This window comes from Rutilus rutilus (genome assembly GCF_951802725.1).
Source record: "Rutilus rutilus genome assembly, chromosome: 21".
Lineage (NCBI taxonomy): Eukaryota > Metazoa > Chordata > Actinopteri > Cypriniformes > Leuciscidae > Rutilus > Rutilus rutilus.
Genome location: NC_140226.1, coordinates 35281573 through 35295142, shown reverse-complemented (window position 1 = coordinate 35295142; position 13570 = coordinate 35281573). Strand labels below are relative to the sequence as shown.

At 49.1% G+C, this 13570-nt stretch overlaps 1 protein-coding gene across 2 annotated transcripts in view; it reads right to left on the bottom strand.

The window, feature by feature from the left end:
• Positions 1-1644: 1644 nt before the first annotated feature.
• dync1h1 (dynein, cytoplasmic 1, heavy chain 1) overlaps positions 1645-13570 on the bottom strand; it is a 60096-nt gene continuing 48170 nt past the window's right edge. For both annotated transcript variants that reach the window (XM_084392598.1, XM_084392599.1), the window contains exons 64-78: positions 13479-13554; positions 12970-13130; positions 12719-12830; positions 12428-12488; positions 12226-12349; positions 12035-12148; positions 9585-9755; positions 7470-7687; positions 6758-6861; positions 5818-6023; positions 5474-5627; positions 5257-5399; positions 4160-4328; positions 2322-2446; positions 1645-2248 (exon numbers count right to left, since the gene is read on the bottom strand). In XM_084392598.1, coding sequence (XP_084248724.1) covers positions 2120-2248; positions 2322-2446; positions 4160-4328; positions 5257-5399; positions 5474-5627; positions 5818-6023; positions 6758-6861; positions 7470-7687; positions 9585-9755; positions 12035-12148; positions 12226-12349; positions 12428-12488; positions 12719-12830; positions 12970-13130; positions 13479-13554 — 2067 coding nt within the window. In that variant the 3' untranslated portion in view covers positions 1645-2119. The remainder of the gene's footprint in view (positions 2249-2321; positions 2447-4159; positions 4329-5256; positions 5400-5473; positions 5628-5817; positions 6024-6757; positions 6862-7469; positions 7688-9584; positions 9756-12034; positions 12149-12225; positions 12350-12427; positions 12489-12718; positions 12831-12969; positions 13131-13478; positions 13555-13570) is intronic.

The following is a 13570-nucleotide window of genomic DNA, read 5'->3' as shown; positions in this document are numbered from 1 at the left end:
TTCTTTCGCTGATCATCTGCTCATGTCTCGATGAAAACACACTCAGCACTTCTAGTGTGTGTGTGTGTGTGTAAAGCTGCAGCTGAACCTGTAATCACTCAGATCACGATAAAGCTGTCAGAATCACATGATCTGGAGAAGCACATGATCTTTGCTCTTCAGAGGTCAGAGGTCATTCCCGCTGCAGTGCCGGATCTGGACACACGGTGGCGCTGGAGGATCTGACTTGCACACGTCTTCAGTCGTGTTTGACTGAAGAACTCGCAGGCATTTCTCCATCAGCTGCCAGCTTTCATAGTGTTTATATGTTCAGCTGGATTACATATTTTATATATACTGTACAGGAGGGAATCGAAGGGTCTATAATTTATATGGTAGGTTTATTTTAACGGATAGCGAGAATATCAACCAAAACATCCAGAAAAACACATTATATAAAGGTTATAAATTGATTTGCATTTCAGTGAGTGAAATAAGAATCCGAGCCCCAAGCAGAACATAATTTAGCACTTGTGGAGAAACCCTTGTTGGCAAGCACAGAGGTCAGACGAGGCAAGCACAGAGGTCAGACGAGGCAAGCACAGAGGTCAGACGGTCAGCAGGTTTGCACACATCTCAGGAGGGATTCTGGGCCACTCTCTACAGATCCTCTGGGCAACTCAGAGTTTCGGCTCCTCCACAGAGTCTCTACAGGGTTAGGGTGTGGACACGGGCTAGGCCACTCAAGACCTTAATGTGCTTCTCTATTACCTATTCTACTCTGTTGCCTGGGCGGTGTGTTCTGGGTCAGTGTCGTGCTGGAAGACCCATCCACGACCCGTCTCCAGTGTTCTGGAAGACCCATCCACGACCCGTCTTTGCGGTAGAGAAACAGCCCCATGATGTTTCCACACGTGCTTGACCGCAGGGATGGTGTTCTTGGGGTCATGGTCAGCATTTCTCTTCCTCCTAACACAGTTGAGCTGATGCCAAAGAGTCTCATCTGAGCACAGCACTTCCTCCCAAACCTTCTCCGAATCATTTAGATGTTCTCATTCTCATGATCATCCTTACCAAAAACAAAAGTCTTACAAAACTCTCTTCTATTCCATTCAATTCTATTCTTAAAAAACCCCGTACTGCGTTAGATTAAACTGAGAAGGGTCACAGCACTTGCGTATTGTTGTCCTACTGTTAGTTTCACTGCTTCTGTTGTTCTCATTTGTACGTCGCTTTGGATAAAAGCGTCTGCTAAATGAATAAATGTAAATGTAAAAAGTAAAAGTTCTCCCCAAGCTTCTCGCTGATGGTCTAGCCCGTTCCAGCCGTGTGCAGGTCCGGTCGGTCCCTGACGTGTGACGGCTCTGGTCTCGCTGTGTCCACTGACATTAGGACTTTAGGGATACTAGCAGTTTACAACCTTTATATAATGTGTTTTTCTGGATTCTTTGGTTGATATTCTCTATCCGTTAAAATAAACCCACCATATAAATTATAGACCCTTCCTTTCTTTGTAAGTGGGCGAACTTAAAAAATCAGCAGATCAAATAATTATTTCCCCCACTGTATATAGTCTATTCTGACTTATGAATTCACACGTATGTTTTAAGGGTTAGGGTAAGATCCTACAGGCACACATGAATAACATTCAGACACAAAACACACTTAAGGAATATTTGAGCTTTATTGAAAACCACTAATCATGCAAAACTTATCAACTTCCATTTCTCCATCTAAAACACACACTTCTCATCTGTTCCACTAAAACATCTGTGTGAGAAACACAAACACAGTCCATCGTCCCACATGCTTCTGACCTTCTGACCTCGTCCCATTAAAGACACACACAGTTATGATTACACTACACTACACTACACTACACTGAGGCATGCTGGGTAAAGAGAAGCGTTCGAGCTCTTGCTCTACACTGAGGAATGCTGGGTAAAGAGAAGCGTTCGAGCTCTTGCTCTACACTGAGGCATGCTGGGTAAAGAGAAGCGTTCGAGCTCTTGCTCTACACTGAGGAATGCTGGGTAAAGAGAAGCGTTCGAGCTCTTGCTCTACACTGAGGAATGCTGGGTAAAGAGAAGCGTTCGAGCTCTTGCTCTACACTGAGGCATGCTGGGTAAAGCGTGTTCTTCTACTCGGTGCACAGGACCGCGACCCCGCGCTCGTAGAAGTGATGCGGGTCTTCCTTGGTGGCGATGTCAAAGTCAACGGTGAAGATGAGGTCGGCTCGCGTGAAGTTCAGATACACGGGCAGTGTGACCTGCAGAGAGAGAGAGAGTGTGAACGAGAGAGAGAGTGTGTGTGAGTGAGAGTGTGTGTGTGTCTCCACTCACCATGTTCCTCTTCTCGCTGTTGCTCTGCTTCATCCAGCGTAGTTGTGTCAGCGGGAGGTCAGTGGAGATGGTGGTGGACAGAGAGAGCTTGTTGTTCGCGCACACAGCTCCCTGCAGCTTCAGACCTGCACACACACACACACACACACGTCAGCAGAGCTCCCTCAGATGCCTTTTCTCTCACACACTCACCCTCTCTCACACTCACCCTCACCCTCACCCACTCACCCCCTCACCCTCACCCTCACCCTCTCACACACTCACCCTCTCACACACTCACCCCCTCACCCTCTCACACACTCACCCTCTCACACACTCACCCCCTCACCCTCACCCTCACCCTCTCACACACTCACCCCCTCACCCTCACCCTCTCACACACACTCACCCTCTCTCACACTCACACTCACCCCCTCACACTCACCCTCTCACACACTCACCCCCTCACCCTCACCCTCTCACACACTCACCCTCTCTCACACTCACCCCCTCACCCTCACCCTCACCCACTCACCCTCACCCTCTCACACACTCACCCTCTCACACACTCACCCCCTCACCCTCACCCTCTCACACACTCACCCTCTCACCCACTCACCCTCACCCTCTCACACACTCACCCCCTCACCCTCACCCTCTCACACACTCACCCTCTCTCACACACTCACCCTCTCTCACACACTCACCCTCTCTCACACACTCACCCTCTCTCACACACTCACCCTCTCACACTCACCCTCTCACACTCTCACCCTTTCACACTCACCCCCTCACACACACACACTCACCCCCTCACACTCACCCTCTCACACTCACCCTCTCACACTCACCCTCTCACCCCCTCACACTCACCCTCACCCTCACCCTCTCCCACTCACCCTCTCCCACTCACCCTCTCCCACTCACCCTCTCCCACTCACCCTCTCCCACTCACCCTCTCACACTCACCCTCTCACACTCACCCTCTCACACTCACCCTCTCACACACTCACCCTCTCACACTCACCCTCTCACCCTCTCACACTCACCCTCTCACACTCACCCTCTCACACTCACCCTCTCACCCCCTCCCTCTCACACTCACCCTCTCACACTCACCCTCTCACACTCACCCTCTCCCACTCCCACTCACCCTCTCACACTCACCCTCTCACCCCCTCCCTCTCACCCCCTCCCTCTCACACTCACCCTCTCCCACTCACCCTCTCCCACTCACCCTCTCCCACTCACCCTCTCCCACTCACCCTCTCACACTCACCCTCTCACACTCACCCTCTCTCACACTCACCCCCTCCCTCTCACACTCACCCTCTCACACTCACCCTCTCCCACTCACCCTCTCCCACTCACCCTCTCACACTCACCCTCTCACACTCACCCTCTCACACTCACCCTCTCACACTCACCCTCTCACACTCACCCTCTCACACTCACCCTCTCACACTCACCCTCTCACACTCACCCACTCACCCTCTCCCACTCACCCTCTCCCACTCACCCTCTCCCACTCACCCTCTCACACTCACCCTCTCACACTCACCCTCTCACACTCACCCTCTCACACTCACCCTCTCACACTCACCCTCTCACACTCACCCTCTCACACTCACCCTCACACCCTCACCCTCTCACACTCACCCTCTCACACTCACCCTCTCACCCTCACCCTCTCACACTCACCCTCTCACACTCACCCTCTCACACTCACCCTCACCCTCTCACACTCACCCTCTCACACTCACCCTCTCACACTCACCCTCTCACACTCACCCTCTCACACTCACCCTCTCACACTCACCCTCTCACACTCACCCTCACACCCTCACCCTCTCACTCACCCTTGATGCCGAAGCTGCAGGCGTCGAGGGCTGCTCCCTGTGCTGATGTGACGTTGACCTCGAGACACAGTTCCTCCAGAGACCAGCTGTTGGCCTGAGCCACGTACTGGCGGGTGGCAGTGATGTAGGCCTCGGGCACGAACAGGCTCCCCAGGGTCACATGGATGTTCTGGAGAACAACACATTCAGCATCATACCCAGTGGAGGAAACACACATGTCAATGTATTCTCTAACCCTAAACATCAACACGATGAGTTTTATTAACAACACTTCAAAAGAACTTCCTAACAATCTCCATTACTTTTAATTCATTTTACACACAAAAAAGTCTTGACCACCTGATCACAACCACTAGAACATGGAAACAACTTTTGCTATTCCTTCAGATTATAAATGATGTTCTTCCTCAGAGTTCCCGTCATTCTTAAATCAAGATACATTTACTGACTGAAGATATTAAGTCTGTTTCTGAAAAATTTAACAAAATTTTACTTAAAACAAGAACAAATATTTGCCAATGGAGGGAAAACAGGATTATTTTACTGATTCTACTGACAGATATTTGTTCTTGTTTTGATCAACTTCTCTTCTTTCTTCAGTCATTTTGCTTCTCTAGTAAATGTATCTTGATTTAAGAATGTTTAGATATTTGTGCTGGAAATTAAAAAAAAAGTGTTGCACTGCTGGTGGGCACATTTGTGAGTTTGTGTTAAAAACCAGAACAAATATTGGTCAATGGAGTCAGAACACCACACTTGATTCAAAGGGAAAACAAGAGTATTTTTCTGACTCCATTGGCAGATATTAGTTCTCGTTTTAAACACAAACTCACTTCATTTTGTTGAGTTTCTCGGAAATCAATCATTTTGCTTCTTCTCCAGTAAATATTTAAGAATGTTTAGATATTTGTGCTGGAAACCAAGACAGAAACACTGAGGAAGAAGAACATCATTTAATGCTCTGCATTTATGAACTGAACACTTTTCAGCCGAGCACTGTTGTGTTTTTAGAGCTGCTTCACTGAACAGAACTCAGTTAGCATCATTGATTGTGTATTTAGTTTTCCTCATCGAGTGTGTTGTGTTCTCTCGGACACCTTGAGCTCTTTAGCGCCCCCAGTGGCCGCGCCCTGCGAGATCTGCTGCAGCTGCTGGATCCTCTCGCTGAAGTCCGACACCCACTGGATCACCGTCATGGCCGCCGGGACGGTGTAGCGACACCAGCTGCGCGGGAGGATGCCTGAGGAAACAGGACAGGGTTAGTGACTAGAGCAAGGGGTCAGGGGTCAGAGTAAGGGGTCAGAGGTCAGCTACCTTTGACCAGGTCGTTGATGAGCGTGCGCAGGTCGTTGGTCTGCTTCTTCTTGCCCTCACACACATGAACCACATCCGTCAGATCCTGACGCACGTCCTGCAGCATCCGAGACCCCATCTTCACCTCACGCTCGAAGAAGCGGAAGAGCGGGTCCTGTGGAGGAACACATCATGAGGAGGGTGTGTGTGTGTGTTGTCGGCACATAAACATGCAAATAATTGGTATCGGTTATAGAAAACAGTCAATGTCTAATCTAAAACATTAAAACAAGTGTTTCTCTAAGTTTTGGAGGGCCTGACTGTGCCTGTGATCAGGGTGAGCTGCAGAAACCTTCCCAGCATACCTTGATGTTCTCCACGGTGCGCTTGAGCGGGCTGACGGCCTCGGGGATCAGCAGGAGCCAGTTGCGAGCGGTGGACAGGAGCGTTCTCATCCAGGCCGGCTGAGCGTCAGTCGTGGACGTCGAGCGCTTCTTCTCCGTCTCGTACGCCAGATCGTCCTCATCCTCCAACATCTGCATCTTCAACAGCTTCCCCATCATGTCAATGCCTGAGCGCGAGGGACACGCCCACAGGAAGTGAGGTGTGCGAGGGACACGCCCACAGGAAGTGAAGGAGGGAGATCAAATTAACCGCTGGACAAACTTGCATGTTCAAGCATTGAGTTAATAAAGAGGTTAAAGTGCAGAAAGCCAGATAAGAGGCAACAGGAAGGCCACGTCTGCGCTAGGGCTGTCAGATAGAAACTCCAATTTCGAATATTCATCGAATAAAATAAAAAGCTCCACATTCAAATGCAAAAACCGTGTGTGTGTGTTTGTGTGTGTGTGTGTGTGTGTGTGAAAGCGCCCAGCACTCGCTCAGATCAAGCTAAGTGTCTGGTGTTTTTGATGATCTATATGTAGATGTAGTGAGTAGAAGTGGAGTGTTTCTGAATGTCAGTTTGCTGTAGTGTGTTCATGTAGTTCATTACGCTGTGTGCTGAAGTGTGTTTTCTCAGGTTCCTGATGCACAAACACAGTTTTAGAATATAATTCAAATTTTGATAATACTTAAAATTACAAATTAGCTTCTCAGCCATTTTGACAGTCCTAGTCTGCGCTGATACTTAAAGTTTGAGTTTGGCGTGAACGAAGAGTTTTGTTGGCGTGAATGAATGAGGGAGAGGGAGAGAGAGAGAGAGAGAGAGAGAGAGAGAGAGAGAGAGAGAGAGAGAGAGAGAGAGAGAGAGAGAGAGAGAGAGAGAGAGAGAGAGAGAGAGAGAGAGAGAGAGAGAGCTCGTACCCTGAGTCGTGAGCAGGACCTTCTCTGCGTTACTCGGCAGCCCGAGCCATGATGGAGTCTGAGTGTCCGGCAGCAGCTCCACCCAGTGGATGAACTCCTCACGCCTGACCGACACACACACACACACACACAGGTCATTCACCAGCGTCTCGTACAGCACTAACCTCTTCACAGGAATAACAGTGTTCATGTTTCAAAATTCATAATTTATGAAACTAAGTCACATTCTGCAGTAAAGCAGCTCTACAGAAGACACTCGAGTCATTACTCAGATCAGTGATGGTTCAGCTCTATAACTGCATCTCTACAGAAGACACTCGAGTCATTACTCAGATCAGTGATGATTCAGCTCTATAACTGCAGCTCTACAGAAGACACTCGAGTCATTTAGCTCAATTTAGTTCAATTTGATTCAAGTTTGTCCACAGAATTAAATCTGATTCAGCTGTTCATCACAGGTGACTCGCTGGGGTTGTGAAGGAGCGGCACAAATAAATCAGAGAGAATAAATGTTATCCGAGGATATTAGAGTAATGTTCAGCCCGATCCCAGAGTTCCCAGAGATCTGAGTAATGGTCTTCTGTAGAGCTGAATCTGAGATTGAGGCTCGTATCTGATGAGTTTCATCACTGATCGTGTTCCTCACTGAAGCTGCTGTGAATCTGCGCTGTATAATAAACATGTGATGCAGAGACATTAGGGTTAGGCTGACCGGATGCCGTCGGGCATCTTGATGTCCTTGTGCCCGTCCACTTTGAGCGCCAGCTTGAACTCGCTGTCGAAGCTGCTGGTGGTGAAGAGCCGATCCAGGAACGTGTTCAGGAGCCGCTGGTCGAACTCGTTATCGATGCGCCCGCCGTAGATCGACTGAGCCATCAGAGTCTTCAGAGCCGCCCACGGGATCTTATCAGGAGAGATGTTCTGCCGACCCTGAGGAGAGCGACAGGTGTTACACACACACACACACACACACACCCTGAGGAGAGCGACATGCGTTACACACACACACACACACACACCCTGAGGAGAGCGACAGGTGTTACACACACACACACACACACACACACACACATACACCCTGAGGAGAGCGACAGGCGTTACACACACACACACACACACACCCTGAGGAGAGCGACAGGCGTTACACACACACACACACAGAGGAGAGCGACAGGCGTTACACACACACACACACACACACACACACACACACACAGAGGAGAGCGACAGGCGTTACACACACACACACACACACACCCTGAGGAGAGCGACAGGTGTTACACACACACACACACACACACACAGAGGAGAGCGACAGGTGTTACACACACACACACACACACACACACACACACACAGAGGAGAGCGACAGGCGTTACACACACACACACACACACACACACACACACCCCCTGAGGAGAGCAACAGGCGTTACACACACACACACACACACACACACACACACACACACACACACAGAGGAGAGCGACAGGTGTTACACACACACACACACACACACACACACACACACACACCCTGAGGAGAGCGACAGGCGTTACACACACACACACACACACCCTGAGGAGAGCGACAGGCGTTACACACACACACACACACAGAGGAGAGCGACAGGCGTTACACACACACACACACACACACACACACACACACACACACACACAGAGGAGAGCGACAGGCGTTACACACACACACACACACACACCCTGAGGAGAGCGACAGGTGTTACACACACACACACACACACACACAGAGGAGAGCGACAGGTGTTACACACACACACACACACACACACACACACACACACACACACAGAGGAGAGCGACAGGCGTTACACACACACACACACACACACACACACACACCCCCGAGGAGAGCGACAGGCGTTACACACACACACACACACACACACACTGAGTAGAGCGACAGGTGTTACACACACACACACACACACAGAGGAGAGCGACAGGTGTTACACACACACACACACACACACACAGAGGAGAGCGACAGGTGTTACACACACACACACACACACACACACACACACACACACACACAGAGGAGAGCGACAGGCGTTACACACACACACACACACACACACACACACACACCCCCGAGGAGAGCGACAGGCGTTACACACACACACACACACACACACACACACACAGAGGAGAGCGACAGGCGTTACACACACACACACACACACCCCCTGAGGAGAGCGACAGGCGTTACACACACACACACACACACACACACACACACACACACACACTGAGTAGAGCGACAGGTGTTACACACACACACACACACACACACACACACACACACAGAGGAGAGCGACAGGCGTTACACACACACACACACACCCCCTGAGGAGAGCGACAGGCGTTACACACACACACACACACACACACACACACACACACACACTGAGTAGAGCGACAGGTGTTACACACACACACACACACACACACACACACACAGAGGAGAGCGACAGGCGTTACACACACACACTGACACACCCCCTGAGGAGAGCGACAGGCGTTACACACACACACACACACACACACACACACACACACACACACAGAGGAGAGCGACAGGCGTTACACACACACACACACAGAGGAGCGACAGGCGTTACACACACACACACACACACAGAGGAGAGCGACAGGTGTTACACACACACACACACACACACACACACACACACACACACACAGAGGAGAGCGACAGGCGTTACACACACACACACACACACACACACACACACACACACACACACACACACACACACACACACCTTCGCCGTATCATCCAGCCAGGTGTCGATGGTGTCGCAGGCGGAGCGCAGGTCCGACTCTCCAAACTCGTATTTCTTGGACCAGCCGAGCGGAGCGTAACGGAGCCGCTCCTGGATGACGGCGTGGAACCAGGCCAGGAGGAAGTACAGGCGCGCTCGCTCGTTCGGGGACTGAGAGAACAACAACAAGATGAACATGTGACTAGAGGTCTTCACGGGTCCAAAAATTCGTGCCCGAACCCGAAAGAGACCCGTAATGTGCTAAACCGAACCGACCCGGACCCGTCTATTATTTCAAAAGCTGGACCCGGACCCGTGCAGATCCGAGAAATGCCTAACCGGACCCGACCTGGACCCGTCTATTATTTGAAAGCTGGACCCGAAACCGCCGGGAAGACACAGACCCGACTGGACCCGATTGTCATATATTCCACCTTAAACTGCTATTACAAGTCAATAAACCTGTTGCGAAAAATACAACTTTTTGTCTTACCTAATTTAAGGAGCCGTGGAAGCGTAGTAGTCTCCTCTCTCTTCCATGTAACGTTAACGTTTACGTTACCTGACTGGCTGTGATCATGCATTACAATCCTCCGACAAGTTATTCATGTTATTCCTCTAGTTATTCCAAGTCCAAGCTTAATCCACTCATTATTTCAGCTTCAAAAGTCCACTTGATGTCACGGTGACGGATGACAAATGCAACTTTGCACATGTAACATACATTCTGACTCGAGGTAACTCGCATAATAACTTTGACTGTTTGCCCTTTTGAACTAACGTTATAATAACGATTGCTCGTTCAGTGCCATGGCCGCTGACGTTATTTATTTGCTATCATCTCCGTGCTCTCTGCTCTGCATCGAGTCTGAATCTGACCACTAAAACTTTAAGATTAAACAAGACTGTTAATTTATATTGTAAAATCTAAAGCGCGGTTTGGCGGTCCCTCACTGAAACTCTGCTGGTTGCCATAGAAACATGACACGCGCTTGAGACTGCACATGCACGCTAGCTGGATCAACCTAAAATATGCTTTTTAACGCAATTTATTTTGAGTGTCCTAATTTTACAAGTTGCAAGTTACAAAAAAACACAAGCAGTGTCTAATCACGGCCGGGTTTTCTCCGAGTCTGATCTAATGACTCCGATCGCACGGGTATTACACACAATGTTAAACAGACCCGGGACCCGAAGTAATAAATTCGGACCCGACCCGGACCCGGCTGATAATTTAAAATATAGACCCGAACCCGTACGGGTCCCGGGTCGGGTCCCGGGTCGACGGGTCTCGGGTTCACTGTGAAGACCTCTACATGTGACAACAATCAACACAATGCTGAAGCTCACGGTGACGAACACACTGGCAGCAGAGAGGAGCAGAAACACAACATGCATTTCTTTATTTTATTTCTAACCCCACATACCAGCACACCTTACATTTGGTGTCCTAATATTATTATTATTATTATTATTATTATTAAAGGGATACTCCACTTTTTTCGGAAATATGCTCATTTTACATCTCCCCCAGAGTTAAACAGTTGAGTTTTACCGTTTTAGAATCCATTCAGCCGAACTCCGGGTCTGACGGTACCACTTTTAGCATAGCTTAGCACAGATCATTGATTCTGATTAGTCCAGTAGCATTTCTTTCAAAATGACCAAAGAGTTTCAATATTTTTCCTATTTAAAACTTGACTCTTCTGTAGTTAAACCGTGTACTAAGATCGACGGAAAATGAAAAGTTGCGATTTTCTAAGCCTATATGACTAGGAACTACTCTCATTCCGGCGTAATAATCAAGGAACTGTGCGGCTGTACCATGAGTGCAGCAGGCGTAGTGATATGACGCAGCGCCTGAAAATAGGTCTAATAGGTTAGACAAACTTAGTCCCGGTCACATTGGAAGAAGTTACCGAGCTGGGGACTATTTTCAGGCGCTGCGTCATATCATTACGCCTGCTGCACCCATGGTACAGACACACAGTTCCTTGATTATTACGCAGGAATGAGAGTAGTTCCTAGCCATATCAGCCTAGAAAATCGCAACTTTTCATTTTCCGTCGATCTTAGTACACGGTTTAACTACAGAAGAGTCAAGTTTTAAATAGGAAAAATATTGAAACTTTTTGGTCATTTTGAAAGAAATGCTACTGGACTAATCAGAATCAATGATCTGTGCTAAGCTATGCTAAAAGTGGTACCGTCAGAACCGGAGTTCGGCTGAATGGATTCTAAAACGGTAAAACTCAACTGTTTAACTCTGGGGGAGATGTAAAATGAGCTTATTTCCGAAAAAAGTGGAGTATCCCTTTAATAATAATAACATTTTATCAGATCCCGCAGATAGATCAGATCCCGCAGATATATCAGATCCCGCAGATAGATCAGATCCCGCAGATATATCAGATCCCGCAGATAGATCAGATGTGTTTCTGCTGACTCACCTTACACATGCGCGCCACAGGAATATTGCTGAAGGTGCGCAGCATGTTGGCCTTCATACCCGGAGGAGGCTCGAACACGAAGATGCGCCCGGCACGCAGCAGGTTCACCGGCACCTGAGGGAGAACATCAATCATCAGATGAGGCATTCATGACACGTGACACAGACTGAGCACAGGAAGTGATGTGGGACCTTCGGGTTGATCTCCATGGTGAGGAAGAGCCGGAAACTGGAGTGCGGTTGCATGGAGTGGAGTTTCTTCTCCAGCTGCATCAGCCAACCAGGAGCCAGATGCACGTTCTCCAGCATCACCCACCTGAAACACACACACACACACAGATGAGAGCAGCTCGTGAGCGCCAGAGGAGTGTGTGCCGGTCGGACGCTCTCTCACCTGCCCGACTTCACCGCTGTGTTGATGTCTCGGTCCGCCTTATTAAACCCTTCAGCAGAACCTGGAGACCGACACACAAGAGTTCAGTTTACGTTTGCTAACTTTCCATATCACGCAATTCTGAGAAAGTCAGAATTTTTTGTTTATTTCTCGCAATTGCATGTTTATATCTCACATAGTGTATTCCTGGCAGAAACAAGCTTCCACCGTTGAATCCAGTGTGTTATATCTACATGTGTGTTATATCTACATGTGTGTTATATCTACATGTGTGTGTTTGTGAGGTCTCACCGATGGAGATGGAGGTGATGTGTTTGTTCTGCTCAGCGGCGAGATCCCTCACTAGACCGCTAGCATCGTACCCGGGCACAGAACACATCAGCACCGGCGTCCCCGGCTTCACCTGCGCACACACACACACACACACAAGCACTGAAGCAGGAGCCGCTCGCGTCTCACACACACACACACGAGTACTGAAACAGGAGCAGCTCGCGTCTCACACACACACACACACACACACACACACACACGCCTCTTACCTCGCTGTCCACGATGTTGGCCAGGTCCAGCGGCTGATCGATGATGGCCATGAAGTTTTCTCCCAGGATTCTGGACACAAAGATGTGCGACATGGCCAGCAGACGATCGGGTCTGAACGCCTGGATCAGCAGCAGCTGGTGGACGGCCTGCCCAATCACAGCTGAGGACACACACACACACACACACACACACACACACACGTCACTTCTGCAGGCACTCACAGGACGTCAGGTCAAGTCAGCTTTATTTATACAACACTGACTCAGTGAAAATAACCCTAACAGGAAAATAATGCAAAGTTAGTGTCCAGAAGAGAGTAGCGTCTCAGTCCAGCTTGAGTGAGTCCAGAGATGGGTCATTTTTTTTGTACACTTTTAGTTCATTTATATATACAGCCGCTCTGGAGAAAACCGTGATGTCATCGTCCAGCTCAGTTCAGTTCTCATATAATGGTGTCAGTGCAGGAGATCAATAATACTGATGAATATTAAATGTGTCGTTCACTCACTGGACGCCTTCTCTTCGCTCCACAGGTACGGCACCGACAGCTCAGGTGAGTTACTCTCCAGCCACATGAAGAATTGCTGGAACACAGAAGGG